General features: G+C 43.1%; 1 protein-coding gene across 3 annotated transcripts in view; it reads right to left on the minus strand.

Annotated features, from left to right (window-relative positions):
• The window catches only part of FER1L6 (fer-1 like family member 6), a 103,133-nt gene extending 86,412 nt beyond the window's left edge, over positions 1 to 16,721 (minus strand). For 2 of the 3 annotated variants that reach the window (XM_069957126.1, XM_069957125.1), the window contains exon 1: positions 16,592 to 16,721. In XM_069957126.1, coding sequence (XP_069813227.1) covers positions 16,592 to 16,647 — 56 coding nt within the window. In that variant the 5' untranslated portion in view covers positions 16,648 to 16,721. Of the gene's footprint in view, positions 1 to 1,068; positions 1,088 to 16,591 lie in introns of those variants that run through there. The other variant, XM_069957128.1, reaches the window with a different exon arrangement.
• Between the last annotated feature and the right edge of the window lie 6,723 nt (positions 16,722 to 23,444).

The raw sequence follows: 23,444 nt of genomic DNA on the forward strand, positions 1-23,444 counted from the left end.
TCACTGAGCCTGCACAGGCAGGCTCAATGAGCAGATCGCCGATAACACTGATCAATGCTGTGCCTATGGCATAGCAATGATCAGTGTCTGCAATCAAACTAGTGTATGTAAAAGTCCCCCAAAGGGACTTAAAATGTATTAAAAAAAAAGTTAAAAACACCAACACACAACCCCAAAACCCCTCCCCCAATAAAAGTCTAAATCACCCCCATTTTCCATTATATAAAGAAAACATAAAAATACATAAATAAATAAACATATAATATACCGTAGCGTGCGTAATTGTCCGATCTATTAAAATATAACAAGCGTCATTGCGAACGGTGAACTGCGTAGACGAAAAGAGGGAAAAAAGTGCGCGGATTACCGATTTTATGTTACATTATATATAAAAAAAATTTATAAAAAGTGATCAAAATGTTCGATCTTCACAAATATGGTATTAATAAAAACTAGAGATCATGGCGGAAAAAATGACGCCCCATACAGCCCTGTAGGTGAAAAAATAAAACCGTTATAAGCGTCACAATAGGCCCCCTTTATTAATATTTAATTGCCAAAAGAAAAAGGATTCATTTAAAAAATACATATATAACATTAGAGAATCTGTGTAACCTGCATATGGTTGTGTTCGGACTGACCTATAGAATAATGGTACCATGTCGCTTTTACCGTATAGTGCATTACGTAGACACAGGAACCCCCCAAACGTTACCATATTGCATTCTTTTTTTTTACGATTTCACCAATTTATATCTTCATAAATAATATATTTGGGATTCCGTCATACATGTTATGGTAAAATGAAAGACGCCATTACACAGTACAACTATTCCTGTAACAAACAAGCACTTACATGGCCTGTAGATAGAAAACTGAAAGTGCTGGAGCTCTTAGAAGGGGAGGAGGGAAAAACGAAAGCGCAAAGATCAAAATTTGTGTGGTCCACTGGGTCATTTTGGGCCTGGACCTCAAAGGGTTAAAGCAGACAGAACATACAACATCAATGCATGGTTTCTTTGTTTGCATAGTTAGAGCCTAATTAATTATGTGGCCAATTTTACTTACATTGACTAGCTGGACTTTGCCATGTAATCAGCAATGCCATTATAGATGTTTTTCTTGTCATAAATGATGTGATGACGCCCGGTAATGCTGATCACATGATGAAGCCTGGTAATGCTGATCACATGATGAAGCCCGGTAATGCTGATCACATGATGAAGCCTGGTAATGCTGATCACATGATGAAGCCTGGTAATGCTGATCACATGATGAAGCCTGGTAATGCCGATCACATGATGAAGCCTGGTAATGCCGATCACATGATGAAGCCTGGTAATGCCGATCACAGGATGAAGCCTGGTAATGCCGATCACAGGATGAAGCCTGGTAATGCCGATCACAGGATGAAGCCTGGTAATGCTGACCACATGATGAAGCCTGGTAATAATGCTGATCACATGATGAAGATTGGTAATGCTGAACACATGATAAAGCCTGGTAATGCTGATCACATGATAAAGCCTGGTAATGCTGATCACATGATGAAGATTGGTAATTCTGGTCACATTTCAAATCCTTGACAGTCAATTTTAATAAAACTGCAGAGCCACGATAGAGAACCCTAACTGGAGACTCTTTTTTCATTTCGCTTATCTATTTTTTTTTCTTTTTCTAAGAAAAACAAGAACATTTATTACAACAACTTGAATGCTACATCTGTCATCAAAATGAAATTTTTAGTTGGGGATGTCCTGGAGATAGCTCTTTTTTTGTTCTTTCAACACAATAACAATTTTCTGTATATTTTTTCATTTAGATGCAACATTGATTTATCGTTTAATTTGCCCTTTTAATGGTTACATGACAGACGCTGCGCTTTCTTGTGGTTTATCGATTTTTTTTCTCCCAGGTCCATGATTACCTGGTTATTATTGGCCTCCTGCATATGAATATGACGGCATCAGTGTCAGGAAGGAAAGTGCCTTGACTATCACAGGAATGGATGGGGGTTGGGTTCACATAGAGAATTTTGGTCAGACCCAGAGAAAAACTATAATGGAAACATTGTGTTTTTGGCTTGGCTAAAAATACTGATCAAAATACTATGTGTGAATTGCCATGTGTGAAAACAGCCTAAATGGGATTTCTCATCTTAAAGTGGTATTCCTATCTCAACTAATAGAGTTATACTTGTAGGTCAAGTTAAAGTGTATCTGTTGACAGAACCAACTAAAAACACATCTACTGTCAGAGACGAGACTGGACGACATAAGTCAGGTGATGCCCTTGCACTGACATCCACCCCGCTGTCCCTGCCTAATTAACTCAACTGTCCTAGATGGTAGCGAATAACTGGTCAACAATCTCTGGCCTGCAAAAGGTGTGACACAAAACGTAGACAAGACGTACGAACACAAAACTTGTGGTCAGGATAGCAAGGTCTTCAACAAACGGTACACTGAGTACAAAATCGTAGTCAAGAGAAAAGTTCAAAGTCAGAAGTCAGGAAACCAGAATACCAATCAAGGTCAAGATAACAAGATTGGGGCTGAGACTCCAATTCTCGCAATACAGCAGAAGCTGACTGGTGGTGACAGCCACCAGTCAGCACAAACTTCATATCAAACATCTGAGCTGATCAGCCGGGGGCGATGAAGCCCCAGCCGCGGCAACAACTAATGAAGGAGCCGCCAGGGACACCGTCGGTGCATTCCTCGCAACTGGTTGTACACTCTGGCTGTACTAGGAGCCGAGCTGTATCCATATTTTCAATGCTGGATCCAACTTCTTCAGCCACTCGTAATCAAATGTTTGGGTTTGTACAAACCCGATCTTACTGTAAGTTTAATCAACTGTAACATATACCAGCCAAACTACTGCTTTTAGAGCAGAGTGGTGGTTGGTAACCTACATAACAATGTGTCAACAATGGAAGGGAAAGAACGGACATATTAGGAGAAAGTCTTAAATGTGCTAAATAAGTGCAAAAATATTTAACATGACAAGTCCTACAAGTTAATTGAGATTGGAATACCCCTTTAAGATTAACAGAACAACTGTATAAACCCCACCCTTACACATTATGACCACACCCACAAAATTAAAGGGGTATTTCCACAATTTAAAGGTATCCCCTGTCTATCGGATAGGGGATAACTAGCTGATCAGTGATGGTCTAACTGCTGGGACCTTTGCCGATCACCAGAATGGAGGAGAAAAGTCTTCCGGACTAAAAGGATGAGCCAATGCTGCAGTCATTCTCTATGGAACGGCACACTGCGAATAATGACAGTGAATGGAGGGCTGGCTGCACATGCTCAGGACACTCCTTATACTGCAAGGGACTCTTCTCCTCCTTGGAATACCCCTTTGATGTCCATTCCAAGACTATGGGGGAATGCTGAAAAAATGCTTGGAAGTCCCTAAACCTGGTACTATGGGTGAGGTTCATGCAAAGTACACCTCTCCTAGCAGAATTGGGACCGTCGTTTTGTGTATACATTTATAAACAGTGCTAGTCGCAGTCCCCTCATAGACAATGATTGCCCTGTATAGTAATATACACTATGACACCCAAAATTCTCGCTTAAAACAACACCAGGCAGAGAGTTCTTCCATAAACACATAGATTGCCAGCCACCACCAGGAGGCGCTCTCTGCATGTGTATTTATGGAGCTTCTGTTGATTTCAATGGTGTCGTATAAATTAAATAATGAAAAATACAGCTGCAGCTGTGACCGCACTCATCTCTTATTATAAATCCAATTCACTTTCAGGGAGAATATACAGCAACTTTATCTCCAGCACCAGGATCTGAGCCGATGGCAGGAAAACCCACTGACACATGAGTTACTGCTATTGATTATGGTAATCACTGAGCAGAAGGGAAACTGAAGCTTTAGCGTTGTGTGTTTTGCATTGTTTTAGAGTAATGGCGCCACCCACTGGCCGCTGAGCTACAAATGCTCTGGCTAAAATTCCCATGTTCTTCGAGGGATTGTTTTAACGCGTTTCAGCTTTAAAAAGTATATATGGTTAATAACTGCATTAGAAAGCTGCGTGTGGATATGTCACAGGGTGATAGGCCAGGCTTATACTATGTATGTAAAGAAAAGAGAACGGCAGCCCTTAAAGGGAAAAGAGAACAGCAGCCCTTAAAGGGAAAAGAGAACAGCAGCCCTTAGAGGGGTTACCCCAAGATTACAATTTATCAGCAATTCGCAAGGACCATGAGAACAGGGATCCTGACTGCCCTTCTTTGAACGGGATGGAGGATGTGCGTCCCGCAGTATTTCCAGGAATAGCGCCACACATGTCCTGGGGTTATATCTGGCAATGCAGTTCAGCACCATAGAAAAGAATACAAGTACAATCTGCAATACCTCACACAGCCTGTAACCAGGTGTGGTGCTGTTTGTGATATAAACTATGGGGGGGGGGGGGGGATTTATCAAACTGGTGTAAAGTGAAATTGGCTCAGTTGCCTCTAGCAACCAATCAGATTCCACCTTTCATTTTTCAAAGAGTCTGTAAGGAATGAAAGGTGGAATCTGATTGGTTGCTAGGGGCAACTGAGCCAGTTTCACTTTACACCATGTTTGATAAATCTCCCTCTATAGGTCTATTAGAGGGGTTATCCAGCTCTACAAAACCATGGCTACTTTCTTCCGGAGACAGCACCACCCTTGTCTCCTGTTAGGTCCCCTTCACACGTCCGGAAAAAACATCCGGATTTCTGGACCCATACACTTTAATTAGTCACGGACACCCTTCGGGAATTCCGGCCTGGACGCCCCCATAGAAGTCTATGGGAGCGCCGGAATCACGGGCACTTTCCTGATGTACATCAGGAAGGAAAGTGCCCATGAGTCCAGATGATTAAGAGCCCGCCTTCCCCGCAACCCCTGGCACCTCTGCCCCCCCCCCCCCCGCACGGACATCAGCACAGGGCTGCTCGTTGCCCGATCAGCCAGCCACGCCTCCCTCCCGAAACCCCCCTTCCCAGACCGGACATCAGCTGACAATACATGCCCCCCAACATTCATGACACAGACTCCATGTTTATATTGCACATTGTGTATACCCAGCATTCTCCGCTGTGGATATACAGCATATACACAGCAATACCTACACCTCGTAGGGCAATATAGGAAACAATTCACAACACAGATTTGCGTGTGATCAGAGGCATACAGGTTCCTGTACGATAGGAGAGAGATTGTGGAGAATGAAGTGTTACTGATAAAGTGGCTGAATGCAGCAAGTATATAGATCATGCACAAATCTGTATTGTGACTATTCAGCTGTATCCTATATCACCCTACAAGGTGTAACCCTGTGAAGTCCTGCAGTGTATACATTAGATTACAAGGTGGGAGTGTGTTCCTGATCTGTAGAATCTGTATGTGATTTACTATTGATATTTTTTATTTGGACTCATTGGGGACAATAATTATGTCCGGCATTTACATAAATCCTGTGCGCACCCAGGGCCGGCTCCGGGTTTTTGCGCGCCCTTAGGTGATAGAGCCTCAGGGTCCTATTACACTGAGCGATTTTTAACGACTAACGATAAACGATCGCAAACAAGATTGTTTATCGTTAAAGGGGAACTCCGGGTAGAGGTAAAAAAAAAAAAAAGAAACTTCTGCAGAAGCATATAACAATACTTACCTATCTATCCCAGTTTTTGAAACTACCAAAAATCCATTTGTTTGGGGGGGGTTTTGTTGTGTTTTGTGTTTCTGTATTTCCTGGTTGAGCAGATCTACTCAGTACTACAGGTTCCAGAATGCAATGCTTTCCCTCAGCTGTTCCATCACAGCCCCCCAACCTGCCTATTCCCCGCCCAAAGCTGTTGCAGAACATCTAGGCTGTGTTCACACATTGCAGTTTCATTGTGTTACTGAATTAGTTGCAGTACTTTATCATTTCATTGTGGTCCCACCCGCACAGCACGCTGTATTCTCTACCTGTAATGCTGATATTGGAATAAAGCAAAGAACTTTTTAAATTATTTTTTTTTTTCTTTTCATCTCCACGCACATATGATCAAGCATCTTTTATCTTTGAAGTTGATTCCCACAAAAAGGAGTTTATCCGACATTATCTTACATGGGATATACTGTTTATGCCTTGTTTTTTGTGCAGGTGGGATTGGCAGTGCCGACTCTTATCCTCTCTGCTGTTTAGCATTATCTAATTGTGTTACTGCATCATTTTTGTGCAGATGCTGCAGTACTGCAATGACGCTCCAACATGTGTGACTGTAGACTTTTGCACAATCAGCGAAGCTGAAACACCTGCTTCTGGCCAGTCAGAGATGGTGAATCACGCCCTCTCTGCATCATCAGCCTGTGCTCAGCAAACACACACAATGTGAGACAGAGGCATGGAAGATTTGTCTCCTAAGGTGGGACCGCAGTGGGAGCAGGAGACAATGTGGATTGGCACAGAGGCCATTTTTTTTTCACTTCCTGGATTTCTATCAGCTACCAGTGTGGCAGAACCGCACAGATATGGTAATACATTATATAGACACATCTATATAACTTTTAATGTACTTTTAATAGAAAACAAGTTTTTCTTATCCGGAGTTCCCCTTTAACCTGAAATCATTCACCATATTACACAGAACAATAATCGTTAGTTACAATCGTTACTACTATCGTTATTGTGATCGTTACTAAGATCGTTTGCTCCATCTGTTCCCAGCAAAACAATGGACAATGTGCAATTACACTGAACAATTAGTGAAAAAATGCAGAACTTGAGCGAACGAATGTGGAATTACAGCGAACGATTAGTGAATGATAAACAATAATTTTAGGTTCAGATCTAAATCAACCATAAATGACACACAAACGATTTTTCGATCGTTGCCTGCAGTTACACAGAACAATTATTGTTTAAATTCGAACGATATAACGATTTTTCGCACAATAATCGTCCCGTGTCAAAGGACCCTCAGCAGGACCCTCATCCATCCACTATGCACTCAACATTCACACACTATGCACAATCACTTGAGACACCATTAACATACACAAACACATTACTGACCCAGACACTGACTAGCACTGACTGACTGACACAGTGACTGATTGACACAGACATTGACTGACTTAATATGAGGTACCTGACTTCATCACTTGCCAAAATTAAAATGTTGTACAGTGGTGCCTTGGATTACGAGCATAATTCGTTCCGGGACCGTGCTTGTAATCCAAATCCACTCTTAAACCAAAGCAAATTTTCCCATAAGAAATCACTGATATGCAGACAATTGGTTCCACACCCCAAAAATATATATCTATTATTCTGAATAACATGTAAAACTAATGAAATAAACATTCAGAAACAGCAGAATCTGTGATATTATAAGTTACTGGACAGAAATGGAGAGGATGGAAACACAAGGGCTGACAGAGACTGCAGGGAGCATGAAGGAATGAGCAGGGTATATGTGAGCACAGTATAGCAGCACTCTCTGTCCGGGAAGAGAGGGGTTACAGCTATGCAGAGATTACCTCCACAGTCCTGTCCCCTGATGTAAGCCCCAGCCTGAAGTGGATCTGCTATGATTAGGAAGGTGAAGGAGACTTCCTGGGTCAGAGTACAGGGCTGTAGACCACGCTATGCAGGCCATGCCCCTCCTCCAGCTCTTAAACCAAAGCAATGCTCTTAAACCAAGTCACAATTTTGAAAAACTGTGAGCTCTTAAACTAAAACGCTCTTAAACCAAGTTACTCTTAAACCAAGGTACCACTGTATTTGTGATTTTTTGCCTATTACTATATTGGCAAAACTATATGTTAATGACATGTAAGGAATAAGGAATATATGCGCTCTCTGACCACAGGGAAAGGATGCCCTAGATTAATAACCCATATGAAGGAATATCATATTATAGGATAAGAGGGGTTTAAAACGTGCAGGTGTTTTGAGGGTTAGACCTAAGGGAAAGGGAGATATCCACAGAAATGATTACAAGTGGAAGCCCGCTGTATAATGGAGACTGAAGTAGTTGGTAGTCTTGGACTAAACGATAGGAATGATTACAGTGTATTCCTACAAGCTATTGGGATGTTGTTTTAAATTGGTTTTATGCAAATTCTGTATTGAAGTGGTCTATATAGTCATGCCTTGCCTAAGCGCCGGAGGGTGTGAAACGGACGCGGGCCGGTGAAGGAGCGTTCTCTCTGTCCTGCTATGTGTTTATATTGGGAAAAAAAGGTGAATTTTATGGTTAGTGCTGATAAATACTTTTCTTGTCTGCTGACTCTATCCCAGTTACTGGTCGCCATATCCTGATGGAGAGATGTCTTTGCGAGTTATGTGTGAGTTATGAAAAGTGTATTGACACCTACACCCGCCATACAGTGCAAATAAATAAGGCCACCATACTATGCACATAACTAATATGACCATACAGTATAAATAAATAATACCGCCATACTATACACATAACTTCTCCCACCATACAGTGCAAATACTAATAAAAAAATACTATCATATTATACTTATAACTACTGCCACCATGTAGTGCAAATAAATAATGTCGCCATACTGTACACATAACTATTGCCACCATACAGTATAAATAAATAATGCCGCCATACTATTCACATAACTACTGCCACCATACAGTGCAAATATATAATGCCGCCATACTATACACATAACTACTGCCACCATACAATGCAAATACATAATACTGCCATACTATACACATAACTGATATCACCAAACAGTGCAAATAATGCCACCATACTATACACATAACTACTCCCACCATAAAAGTGCATATAAATAATGCCGCCATACTATACACAAAACTACTGTCGCCATACAGTGCAAATAAATAATGCCGCCATACTATACACATAACTACTGCCTCCATACAGTTCAAATAAATAATGCCGCCATACTATACACATAACTACTGCCACCATACAGTGCAAATAAATAATACCGCCATACTATACACATAACTGATATCACCATACAGTGCAAATAAATAATGCCACCATACTATACACATAACTACTCCCACCATAAAAGTGCAAATAAATAATGCCGTCATACTATACACAAAACTACTGTCGCCATACAGTGCAAATAAATAATGCTGCCATACTATACACATAACTACTGCCACCATACAGTATAAATAAATAATACCGCCATACTATCACATATCTACTGCCACCATACAATATAAATAATACCGATATACTATACACATATCTACTGCCACCATACAATGCAAATAAATAATGCCGCCATACTATACACATAACTACTGCCTCCATACAGTAAAAATAAATAATGCCGCCATGCTGTAAATATTATAACTACTGCCTCCATACAGGGCAAATAAATAATACCGCCATACTATACACATAACTGATATCACCATACAGTGCAAATAAATAATACTGCCATACTATACACATAACTAATGTCACCATCAAGTGCAAATAAATAATACCGCCATACTATACACATTACTACTCCCACCATAGAATCCAAATAAAATACTGCCATACTGCACCAATGAATAGTGCTGCTATGCAGTACACAAACAGCATAACCATATGATGACAGCCAGTATGCTCTTGATGACAGTACCATTAGTATACCTCATCTATACTGAACATTATAGCACCTGCATCATCCACAGTAATATACAGCCGGACTCTCATAGCAATGACCCCTTAGATACAAAGGTCAGTGGTGACTCCGGCATCTAGGTGGTTAGATTGAAGGGGCTTTCTCTGTTACATAGTCACCAGCACACAAATATAGTCTTCTCTGCCTGAGGGTACGTTCACACCTACCGGACCCCTAGCCGATTTTCTGCTGCGGATCCGCAGCGGATTTAATTTAAATAACTGAACACAGCATCAAATCTGCACCATCAAATCTGCTGCAGATCTGCTGCGGATCCTGTAGGTGTTAACGCACCCTAAGGGTACGTTCACACTTACCGGATCCGCAGCCGGTTTTCTGCTGCGGATCCGCAGCAAATTTTTTTTAATTAACTGAACACAGCATCAAATCTGCACCATCAAATCTGCTGCGAATCTGCTGCAGATCTGCTGCGGATCCGCAGCAGATCCGCAACGGATTTGATGCTGCAGATTTGATGCTGTGTTCAGTTATTTAAATGAAATCAGCTGCGGATCCGGTAAGTGTGAACATACCCTGAGGCCTAACAAACACCCCCGCAGTCTATAATGCCAACAAGGAAACGACAGGATATATAACATTATCTGATTAGCAGGTTACTCAGCGATCTGTCATTATTGTCACTCGCTCCCTCCCATAGAATCAAATATTAACTTCGGCCTCACGATCTCCACTGCAGAGAGTACACAGACGGTGTCCGCTTTCAGCCCTGCATGGGCATCAAACACAGGAGATAAGAGTACATTCTGGTGACAGCTGGGAGACATGGCGTACGGTGGAATTTATTGACGTGTGTAAAGAGAGAAGACATACATCCCTTATGAGTAATGGGGAACTCCTGAAAGGGGTGACATTTTGGTTAGTGGAGAAGGTGATAGGTCAGGAAGGTTCCCATCAGATGAGGTAGGTGCACCCAAAAAGTATAGACAGGGATGAACAATGCAATGACCATTCACATTAGTGGAGGCCAAAAAATAAAGTTGCTATCAATCTAATGACTGATTCTACCGTACCTCTAGATCCATAAAGGATGCGGCCAGATTGTTAGGTGACATAGACGTGCACTGTTCATATAGGGTGAAAGGGGTCATATGGGCAGAGGACTGGACAAAGGGGGTCTGCAGCTTGGGTAGCCACTGTTGCAATATAAATAACAGCACTTTCTACATCCCATTACTTACAAAAAGTTGTCAAATAGAACAAACGGGAGACCCAGCCTTACACAAGTTAGACATATATTTTTTTTTTTTAAAAATGGTGACATTTTTTTAAAATTTTCCATTTTTCTATCTATATTATAAAATAATCCTGAGATCTTGCAGTTTTCATTCTCACCACTGGGGCTATGACTAAGCTGAGACTTCCTGTTGTGTCTGTGGTGATAAGAGGAGGCTGCTGTAAAGTGATCTGTACAGCATTGCAGCGTCATGTGACACCAGTAGATGGTGGAGACAATAGCAGCTCCCTGTGGAATGACCTCTGCATAGGTCACAGAGCGCGCTCAGTAATGTTTCACACTCATCTCAAGAGGACAGAGTCTGTCTATTGTCATCTATGTCCATGAGTCTTGTTGTAAAGCATGTCATTAAATGCTGTAAGGGTACAAACCCACACACCGTATACGCAGCAGATACGCAGCAAAAACGCAGCTGATTTGAAGCAGATTTGGTGGTGCAGATTTGATGCTGTGTTCAGTTATTTAGATCTAATCTGCTGCGTATTTGTTGCGTATTTGTTGCGTATTTGCTGCGTATCGCAGCAGTAAATAAGCTGCGTATACGGTGTGTGAGTTTGTACCCTCAAGAACAGCCCAGGCAATATGGGCGACCCCATAACAATGAATAAAAAATAAAATGAAAAAAATTTAAGTCAGAAAATAGAAACATAAATAATAATAGAACAAGTTATAGTATCTGACTCTAATCCGTAAAAGAAAATTTAGGTGACGCTTTCCCTTTAACCATTACTCATGCCCAACCCAAATCCTGAGCTTTGTTTACTGAAACTTTTTCAGATGTAGTGATGGTGCGTTTACACTGATTGATTATCGTTTGAATTTTCACGATAACGATGGAATTTGAGCAATAATCGGCTCGTGTAAAAACAGCGAACAATCAAGCGACGAGCGAGAAATCGTTCATTCTGATCTTCCAACATGTTCTCAAATCGTTTCGTGTAAACAGTCTTTCACCGATTCACCCTATGTGTGAGATGGGCTTAAGCAATCTTAAAACGATCGCAATAACGAATTTTTCAAACGATATATCGTACCGTCTAAATGCTGATTGATGCTGATAAAAAACACATTGTTACTTCTACATCGTTTCCCATATTACACAGAGCGATAGTCGTTACTACAATCACTTATGCTGCATTTACACGGAACAATTACCGTGCGAATTCAAACGATAATCGTACGTGTAAACGCAGAAAACGATCAAACGACGAGCGAGAAATCGTTCATTTTGATATTTCAACAACTTCTCAAATCGTCGTTGAATGTTCGCAAAAAATTCGCAGATCGTTCCGTGTGAAATGTCGTTCGCCGATTTAACCAATGTGTGAGATAGGCTTAAGCAATCGTAAAACGAATTTTCCATACGATATAGCGTACCGTCTAAACGCTGATCGTTCTGAAAAAAAAATCGTTACTCCAACACCGTTAATCATCCGATCGGGCGAATTATCGTTTCGTGTAAACGTAGCATTACTCCATCTGATCCCAGCAAAAGAAGGAACAATGTGCAATTACACTGAACAATTAGTGAAGAAATGCGGAAATACAATGTAAGATTAACAATAATTTTAGGGTCAGATTTAAATTAACGATCGACAACACACAAACGATTTTTCGATCAATGCCTGCAATTACACAGGACGATTATCATTTAAATTTAAACGATATAACGATTTTCCACACAATAATTGTTCTGAGTAGAAGAGCCCTTAGGGCCCAATTAGATGAAGTTATTTTTAACGATTAACTATCGCAAACGAGATTACTATATTAGGGTCCATTTACACAGAAAGATTATCTGACAGATTATTTGCCAAAGATTTGAAGCCAAAGCCAGGAATGGATTGGAAAAGAGGAGAAATCTCAGGCTTTCCTTTATGACCTGATCTCTGTTTTTAGTCTGTTCCTGGCTTTGGTTTTAAATCTTTGGCAGATAATCTGTCAGATAATCTTTCTGTGTAAATGGACTCTTATGCTGCATTTACACAAAACGATTATCGTGCGAATTTGCACGATAACGATTGAATTCGAACGATAATTGTACGTGTAAACGCAGCGAACGATCGAACGACAAGCAAAAAATCGTTCATTTTGATCTTTTAACTTGTTCTTAAATCGTCGTTCGTAAAAAATTTGCCGATCGTTCCGTGTAAACAGTCGTCGCGAGAAAGTCCGGCCGCCCGGCCGCCCGCAGCCCGGCCCCCCGCTCATCCGCCAGCTCGATCGCCACCCCCGCCACCCGGACCACCACCCCCGCCGCCCCGATCGCCACCCCCGCTGCTCCGATCGCCACCCCCGCCGCCGCCTTCTTCTCAAGTATTCTTCTACCTCATTCTCCAACATCCCGGAAGAGCACAGAACTAATTGGGTTGGGACTCTCGCAACATCCTCCTCTCCACTCTTCTGATTCTGTACTCTCAGTCCGCACGACTGTACTACTCCCTATCCGCTCACTACAGATCTGGATCCTAACTTATCAAGTGTCTTATTAAGTGTGAAGTATCCTTTCAAGGCAAAGCTGTATGATTTGCTGTACACCAGTGTTTTCCAAGTAAAGCAGATCTTGTTTATGATAAAGTGACTCTGTGATTCCTCGCCCCGCACCAACACAGCACACGACCATTCCTTGGGTCATTTCCTCTTTCTGTGGGTGGCAGTGCTAATAGTCCAGGTGGGTCATTGCTCCCCTCCGGACCACCGTGACAACAGCCCGGCAAGTCACTGACCACAGGGGAACAAGGTGTATCCGGCCCTTTAAAATAAAAGCAGGTGTCCCACCATACCTATGTGCCCAACCGGCACTGGAGTCACAACATAACATCATCGGGCCCGGCTGTATCTTGGCCAACCACCATAGAGCTGCCATCACACTCTACCATCTGGCAAGTGACGGGCCGTACCTCTGCCATAGCACCGCGGGGGTCACCACAATAGGACCCCTACAGTAAACAAATGTGAAATTACAGCGAACGATTAACAATGATTTTGGTGTCAGCACCAAACGAACGATGAACAATTTCCCACTAGTCATTTGATCGTTGCCTGCATTTACATCAAACAATTATAGTTTAAATTGGAACGATATAACGATAATTCGCACAAAAATCATCCCGTGTAATTGGACCCTAAGGCCTCCCTTTGGCAAAGACTGAATTCAAGTGTCCTGAACTAACTGCAAGCCAAATCCCAAATCACCCCATGGATCATGATGCAAGTATTAATAACAATGGGCTCTGTCATTACCGCCAAGCTATCCCGGCCTATATCCATTATTCTGAGAATTTATACCATTCAGTGCAGCCAGTTCTCCACACAATGTTCTTTCCTATCTATATTCATTCTCCATCTCCACAATGTTCTACCACAGATTTCCATCATTAATATTAAATATGAATAATCTGAATTTGAGTTATCGCTCTCGACCATAAGTGATGTTCATAAGAGGCCGGATCCCTTGAATAGTCGTAAACCATGTCCGTAGCTACAGACCTAAGGGGCCTATTCCACCGGGCGATTATCGTTCAGATTATCGTTAAATCGTTCGAATCTAAACGATAATCGTTCGGTTGAATAGCAGTTAACGATTAACGACCGAACGAGAAATCGTTGATCGCTTTATAAGACCTGGACCTATTTTTATCGTTGCTCATTCGCAAATCGTTCGCATTGAATAAGACTTTGTTTGGTCGTTCACAGTAGATACGAACGCAACGGCGAAGAAATAGCAAAGAAAAAACTATCGCAAATACGATCATAAGTAACGATTATCATTCCATGGAAATGCGTGAACGTTTTCAGGTCTTTCACAATAGCGGTCGTTTGAGATCGTTAATCGTTAACGATTATGCGAACGATAATCGTCTGGTGGTATAGGGCCCTAAGACTGAGCAACTGAAGTAGGAGATCAACGAACGGAAAGTACACTGCAAAACATTTTCTATTTGTCAAAATATCCCTTAAAGGGTAAGTTCACACTTACCGGATCCACAGCAGATCCGCAGCAGATTTGATGCTGTGTTGAGTTATTTAAATGAAATCATCTGCGGATCCGGTAAGTGTGAACGTACCCTTAAAACACAACTCCAAACAGTAAGCCCTTATTACTACATAGATGGAAAAGACATACGCGAATAAATGAAATACTGGATAGGGTTTCATGAGTACTCCAGTAAAAAAAAAATCTTTCAAATCAACTGGTGTCGGAAAGTTATACAGGTTTGTAATTTACTTCTATTAAACAATCTCCAGTCTTCCAGTACTTATCAGCTGCTGTATGTCCTACAGGAAATGGTGTATTCTTTCCAGTCTGACACAGTTCTTTCTGCTGCCACCTCTGTCCATGTCAGGAACTGTCCAGAGCAGGAGAGGTTTTCTATGGGGATTTGCTGCTTCTCTGGACAGTTCCTGACATGGACAGAGGTGGCAGCAGAGAGCAGTGTGTCAGACTGGAGAGAATACACCACTTCCTGCAGGACATACAGCAGCTGATAAGTACTGGAAGACTGGAGATTGTTTAATAGAAGTAAATTACAAACCTATATAACTTTCTGACACCAGTTGATTTGAAAGAATTTTTGTTTGCCAGAGTTCTTCTTTAAGAAGAGGCATCATCGCTGAAACATCCAGTGTCAGAAATTAAGTAGTATATGGTGGTATCCTGTGCCAGGTAAGTATATGATCCCTCCTTTATAATATGTAGACAGCGGGAACATTGATTTTTGTGAATCCACCATTTACCAATGATTCTGGATACACAAGGTCATCACTAATTGCTATGATGTCATGTATTAACGGCCCTGCGGAATTTGATGACCGTTACTAACACCAACTCCAAACACAAAGCGGCCGGGATCAATTTTGCTCAGAGGATTCCATATAAAAACAGAGAATCACATAGAGCCCAGACAGGCGTTGTAGCAGCTCTCAGGGCTTTCTATGTATTATCTTCCTCTGAGTGCTTATAGGGGTTATCCAGCGCTCCAAAAACATGGCCACTTTCTTCCAGAGACAGCACCGCTCTTGTCTCCATTTCATTGGGGTGTTTGCAACATAGTTCCATTGAAGTGAATGGAGCAAACTGCACCTGAACTGAAGACAAAAGTAGTGCTCTCTATGGAAGAAAGTGACCATGTTTTTGTAGTGCAGGATAACCCCTTTAACCCATCAAAATTCCTATAAGGGTGCTGGGAGCAAGAGGATGATATACAGACTATAGTGAGATGACCCCCTTTAAGAATACTACCATTTGCTTTTATCCCTTCTTCATCCATCTGTAGCTCTGTCTCTACAGTGTCAAATACTACAACATCTAAATACAATCATTATAAGAGAATACAAATAATACAAAAAATATATGTGCTCGCTCAGCTCATCTAAGTGTGCATGCCTTCTCCATGGAGTAAAGGTACCTCTGGCAGCAGCTTATCTCCCATAAAACAAAGGGATTGGATATCTGAAATGCAATGTACCAGATCCTTATCTCTTACTGGGTTCAAACTTAGCAACATAACCCATCAAACAGATAATCGTTAATCGTCCCTTCTGCCAAACATGTGACAAACTCAGCTCTGCTACATCTCTACATGGTTGCACACAGTTCTGATTGCCATGTATATTCTGGGTTATTGCTATGCTATTAGTTGCGGATACGTTACTTTGGCTTGGGTGTCTTCTCCTCTCCCTTCCCCTTGTCCTTCTTGATGAAGTCCATTATTATGTGCGGTGAGCAGGTCTCATGTTCCCGGTATCAGCCAGCTGCTGAGGACATGTGAGCTCTGCCGCTGCCACCGCCGCCGACTATAAGAACCTGTGTGGTTGCACAGGGTGCGGTTGTTTAAACACATCAGCTCCCCTGCTCCCAGACTCTAATCCCTCATACTAATTGTAGATTTATAAGCCATTACGCTTTAGGTAAACATGTAAAAAAATGTAAATAGTTTGGTGTCTCTTACAGGGTTATAGGGCGATAGATATAGCTAGAGGACACCTATAGCGAGGAACACATATTATACACTGAGATTCAATATAGTGGACTTAAAGGGGATGTTCACCAATCTTTTTTTTTTTTTTTTCAACTGGTGCCAGAAAGTAGCAGAGATTCGTAACTTACTTACATAAAAAAAAAATAAGTCTCACAGTACTTACCAGCTGCTGTATGTCCTGCAGGAAGTGGTGTATTCTTTCCAGTCTGGAGAGCAGGAGAGGTTTCTATGGAGATTTGCTACCGCTCTGGACAGTTCCTGACATGGACAGAGGTGGCAGCAGAGGGCACTGTGTCAGATTGGAAAGAATACACCACTTCCTGCAGGACATACAGCGGCTGATAAGTAGTGGAAGTAATTCTTGGTAAATCTGTTAGTTTTATATCAGGCTCAGCTTCAGACGTGGGCATACAGCTAAGTGGGAGACATGTGCAAAGTCATAAAATCATGTTTTCCTTCAAAGCTTAACCCCTTAAAGACAGAGCCAATTTTCGATTTTTGCGTTTTTGTTTTTTCCTCCTTGTGTTTAAAAGGCCATAGCACTTGCATTTTTCCACCTAGAAACCCACATGAGCCCTTATTTTTTGCGCCACTAATTGTACTTTGCAATGACAGCTGAATTTTTGCATAAAGTACACTGCGAAACCAGAAAAAAAATAAATGTGTGGTGAAACTGAAAAAAAAAAAACGCATTTTGTTTATTTGGGGGGTGGTATGTGTTTTTACGCCATTCGCCCTAGGGTAAAACTGACTTGTTTTGCATGATTTTTTTGCGTTGACGCCGTTTACCGTGCGAGATCAGGAATGTGATTAATAGTTCGGGCGATTACGCACGTGGCGATAGCAAACATGTTTATTTATTTATTTTTATATATAACCTGGGAAAAGGGGGTGATTCAAACTTTTTTTTAGGGGAGGGGGCTTTTTATTGACAAGAACACTTTTTTTTATTTTTTTTACACTTATACTAGAAGCCCCCTGGGGTTAGGGTTATTCCCCCCTGGGGTTAGGGTTATTCCCCCTGGGGTTAGGGTTATTCCCCCCTGGGGTTAGGGTTATTCCCCCTGGGGTTAGGGTTATTCCCCCTGGGGTTAGGGTTATTCCCCCCTGGGGCTAGGGTTATTCCCCCCTGGGGTTAGGGTTATTCCCCCTGGGGTTAGGGTTATTGCCCCTGGGGTTAGGGTTATCCCCCCCTGGGGTTAGGGTTATTCCCCTTGGGGTTAGGGTTATCCCCCCTGGGGTTAGTGTTATTCCCCCTGGGGATAGGGTTATTCCCCCCTGGGGTTAGTGTTATTCCCCCTGGGGATAGGGTTATTCCCCCTGGGGTTAGGGTTATTCCCCCTAGGGGACTTCTAGTATATATACACTTTGATCTCTCATTGAGATCTTTGCTGTATAGATATACAGCAAAGATCAATGAGATCGGCACTCGTTTGCTTTCGGCTGCTGCAGCCGATAACAAACGAGTGCCGAGCCGGGGACGGCGCCATCTTGGAGTGGTCCCCGGCCGGCATCAGTCACGGAGATCGCTCCTCCGGGACAACAACGATCTCTGCCACTAGGCGTTTTGGGCGGCAGCCCGGGGCCCTGAGCTCCTGGGGGGCCCATGACCACCCAAAAAGACTTATACTTTCAGTGGTGTACTGTCTCCTGGCTACACTTCCGCCATGATTTACAAAAAATCACAGTTTTTTTATGTCAATTTTGTACAAATCTGGACATCATGACATTATCTGTCCTGTACTATGAACGCCAGGCTAGTGCTGCCATAGTTACAGTGGGGTGGGGGGGCCCAGGCCTGGTGAACAACCCGGGGCCTATGGTAAAGTTAATCCACCCCTGGCTGCATCTGATTACTGTATTAGCGGGCACGGTCCGATCGCCGAGCCGACAAAGGGCGTATATTTACTCCCTTTTGCCGTTAAGGACGTTCAGAGCGGGGTCGCGGGTGCCGCTTGTAGGCCGGGACCGCAGGCATTAGCGGGCACGGTCCGATCGCTGTGCCCGCTAATACAGTAATCAGATGCAGCTGTCAAACATGACAGCTGCATCCGATTACCATATTCAGCTGTTCCCTGGTGTCTAGTGGAGGAGATCGCTCCCCCGAGATGTTATCGTAACTGAAGCCGTCCGGGGACCGCTCCAAGATGGCGCCGTCCCCAGCTCGGCACTCGTTTGTATTCGGCTGCAGCAGCCGAAAGCAAACGAGTGCCGATCTCATTGATCTTTGCATTATATCTTTACAGCAAAGATCTCAATGAGAGATCAAAGTATATATACTAGAAGTCCCCCAGGGGGAATAACCCTAACCCCAGGGGGGAATAACCCTAACCCCAGGGGGAATAACCCTAACCCCAGGGGGGAATAACCCTAACCCCAGGGGGAATAACCCTAGCCCCAGGGGGGAAAAACACTAACCTCAGGGGGAATAACCCTAACCCCAGGGGGAAAAACCCTAACCCCAGGGGGAATAACCCTAACCCCAGGGGGGAATAACCCTAACCCCAGGGGGAAATAACCCTAACCCCAGGGGGAATAACCCTAACCCCAGGGGGAATAACCCTAACCCCAGGGGGAATAACCCTAACCCCAGGGGGAATAACCCTAGCCCCAGGGGGGAATAACACTAACCCCAGGGGGAATAACCCTAACCCCAGGGGGAATAACCCTAGCCCCAGGGGGGAATAACCCTAACCCCAGGGGGAAATAACCCTAACCCCAGGGGGAATAACCCTAACCCCAGGGGGAATAACCCTAGCCCCAGGGGGGAATAACACTAACCCCAGGGGGAATAACCCTAACCCCAGGGGGAATAACCCTAGCCCCAGGGGGGAATAACACTAACCCCAGGGGGAATAACCCTAACCCCAGGGGGACTAACCCTTACCCCAGAGGGAATAACCCTAACCCCAGGGGGGCTTCTAGTATATGTGTAAAAAAAATAAAATAAAGTGTTGTTGTCAATAAAAAAGCCCCCTCCCCTAATAAAAGTCTGAATCACCCCACTTTTCCCAGGTTTTAAATAAAAGTAAACAAATAAATAAACATGTTTGCTATCGTCGCGTGCGTAATCGCCCGAACTATTAATTAATCACATTACTGATCTCGCACGGTAAACGGCGTCAGCGCAAAAAAATGCCAAAGTGCAAAATTGCACATTTTTGGTCGCATCAAATCCAGAAAAATTGTAATAAAAAGCGATCAAAAAGTCGTATATGCGCAATCAAGGTACCGATACAAAGTAAACATCATGGCGCAAAACATGACACCAGACACAGCCCCATAGACCAAAGGATAAAAGCGCTATAAGCCTGGGAAGGGAGCGATTTTAGGTGACATATATTTGTTGACAATGGTTTGAATTTTTTACAGGCCATCCGATACAATATAAGTTATACATGTTATATATCGTTGTAATTGTAACGACTTGAGGAACATATATAACAAGTCAGTTTTACCCCAGGGCGAATGGCGTAAAAACACATTTCCCCCAAACAAACAAAATGCGTTTTTTTTTTCAATTTCACCATACTTTAAATTTTTTTTCTGGTTTCGCAGTGTACGTTATGCAAAAATTCAGCGACGCACAGTGACGCAAAGAATAAGGGCTCATGTGGGTTTCTAGGTGGAAAAATGCAAGTGCTATGGCCTTTTAAACACAAGGAGGAAAAACCGAAAACGCAAAAATCAAAATTGGCTCTGTCTTTAAGGGGTCAAAGTGTCACTGTTGTTTTTTGTTTGTTATTTTTTTGCAGAAATCAATAGTCCAGGTGATTTTAAGAAACTTTGTAACTGGGTTTATTAGGCAAATCTGCCTTTATCTGCATTCAAAAAGACTTTCCCCTGGTCCCCCCCCCCCCTCTCTCTCATTCACTGCTCATTACCAGGAAATCTCGACTGTCTTACATCAGTCGGGCCCTGTGTAATCTATGGAGAGGGGAGGGGGGAGGAGGGAGATTAGTGACCAGCAGAGAACAAAGCATTACACAGCAGGAACTGTGTGAAAGACGGTATTCAGAGGTCAGAGAGGTCAGTGCTGACCTCAGAGGAGATAGCCGGTGATGTAGCTGTAAATTAGCTCTTTGTTGTCCTGTTTTAATGCCTCATCTCCCTCCACCCCTCCCCTCTCCATAGAAAATCATGAGACGGGGGTAGAGCTTCAAACTGTTTTGTCATGATAAAAATGCATTTTTCGGCTAAGAAACCCAATTACAAAATTTCTTAAAATTGCCTTTATTATTGATTTCTGCGAAAAAAAATTAAACGACAGTGACACTTTAAGAATCACAGAGGCCAGTCTGAGCTGCAGCAGGCATGCCTCCTCCCTCCCCCACCCCTTGTGATGGCAGAAAGGAGAAGTGTGTGCCATTAACCCTTTTCTATAGTATAGTTTTGTATAGTTCCCTTCACTAGAGTGACATCTACCTTTACTACCTTTACCATCTACAGACTACCCAATAACATTTACCTTCAGTGCTGACCTACATATACATACTGAAACAGCTGTGGCACATGGGCTCTGGGATACTGCATCTATAGCTCTGAGCCTGGTGTACAGCACAGGTTGCACATATATGTAAGTCTGCCCTTTTAACAACCATAGATGTAGTTTTTTTTTAATAATCCATACCTTGAAGCAGGAGGACCACAGTGCAAAATCTGTCACAGGGCTGTGGAGTTGGTAAGCCGCAGCTCCAACTGCTCACAAAGACACACGCAAACAGCCTGCTGCAGCCATAGCACACACATACACCCTGCTGCAGCCATAGCACACACACAGCCTGCTGCAACCATAGCATACACACACACAGCCTGCTGCAGCCATAGCACACACATACACCCTGCTGCAGCCATAGCACACACACAGCCTGCTGCAACCATAGCATACACACACACAGCCTGCTGCAGCCACAGCACACAAACACAGCCTGCTGCAGCCATAGCGCACGCACACACACACAGCCTGCTGCAACCATAGCATACACACACATGCGATGCCCTGGCCCCTGGGGGCCACTTCCGCAGTGCTGATGTTATGAGCGGGCAATGACCGGGGCAGCTGCAGGGGTTATACTTGTCACGGTATAGGCCTGAGGGCGGCACAGCTGTAGGGCCGGTCTGTGGAATCTGCGGGTGATGATGGGCATGCGATTCCTCGCTGCACTTAGACAGGGCACCAGTTAGTGGACACCAATGCCAGGGTTCAGTAACAGCGGTTTTATTATAGATGAGGTAACTAGTAGCAACAGTTCTGTCCGGATGCAACCGGGTATATAGCAGGCTTTGACAAATAAAGCAGGAGTGGTGCTGCATAGGCTGTGAGAATACGTGCCGGATGATGGGAGTAGGAGTATGAGAGAAATAGCGTTGCTGGGTGGATTAGCTTGAGAGTAATACTTGCTGTGAATCCTTGCAGCGATGAGGAGAGATAACGGAATGACACCCAGATAAGAGAAGGAACTCCGGACACTTGAGCAGGCAGATACAGCCGAAGACTTGAATACAGCAGAGCACCTGATCCACACTTCTAGTGGTGAAGTGGGAGCTGCAGAGAAGAAGACCAACTCCTCTGAGGTAGGAGAGGGACGACACACATCCTCCTTGCTTGGAAGCAGGGGGAAGACTCACTTGTTAGGAGGAAGTGGGAGGTCACATGGTTGCCCCTGGCCAGAGCTAGTTGGCCATTGGAGGAACCATGGTTACAGGGCACTGGCACGGTCACGTGATCATCAGCCTTGCATACCACTGTACAAGGTAATAATACACAGGAATATATATGAATATGCATGAGAATACACATAACCAGAGAATACCAGGGGAATACTAGCAGCAGTTGCAGTGCAAACAATTACCAGAACAGGGATTGACACAGCAATAGAAATGAGCATAATAGGAGTAGTAGTCTGCATGTTCTGGGACACTGCACACACACACACACACAGCCTGCTGCAGCCATAGCACACACACACAGTCTGCTGCAGCCATAGCATACATACATACATACATACATACAGCCTGCTGCAGCCATGGCACACAAACACAGCCTGCTGCAGCCGTAGCACACACATACACATACAGCCTGCTGCAGCCATAGAGCACACACAGCCTGCTGCAGCCATAGCAAACACACATACACACACACATACACAGCCTGCTGCAGCCATAGCACACTAAAGAAAAACACACTATCTTCTCCCAGAGAGAAAACACCACACTAAAGACATAGGTTACTGCTACACTACTTATGGCTTCTCCTCCTCCTTCTCTATATTACACTGGATATCTGCATATTACACTTTAGCTTGTATAGCATGAAGCATTTTTTTTTCTTGTTTATTTAAAAATTGTAAAAGTTTTTGTGATACAATTTATGTCTTTATTTGCCAAAACTAGAATAGCTCCTTTAGCTTTATTTGCTTATGGCCCTTTAAAAACATATTCATCGTGGGCAGAGCCGCAGCGCTTACAGGGTAATCTGCACCAGGAAACAATTCTGCAGAAATGTATAGTGCAAACAAGTCAAGGC

This window comes from Dendropsophus ebraccatus, chromosome 2 (assembly GCF_027789765.1).
Source record: "Dendropsophus ebraccatus isolate aDenEbr1 chromosome 2, aDenEbr1.pat, whole genome shotgun sequence".
NCBI classification, from domain to species: domain Eukaryota; kingdom Metazoa; phylum Chordata; class Amphibia; order Anura; family Hylidae; genus Dendropsophus; species Dendropsophus ebraccatus.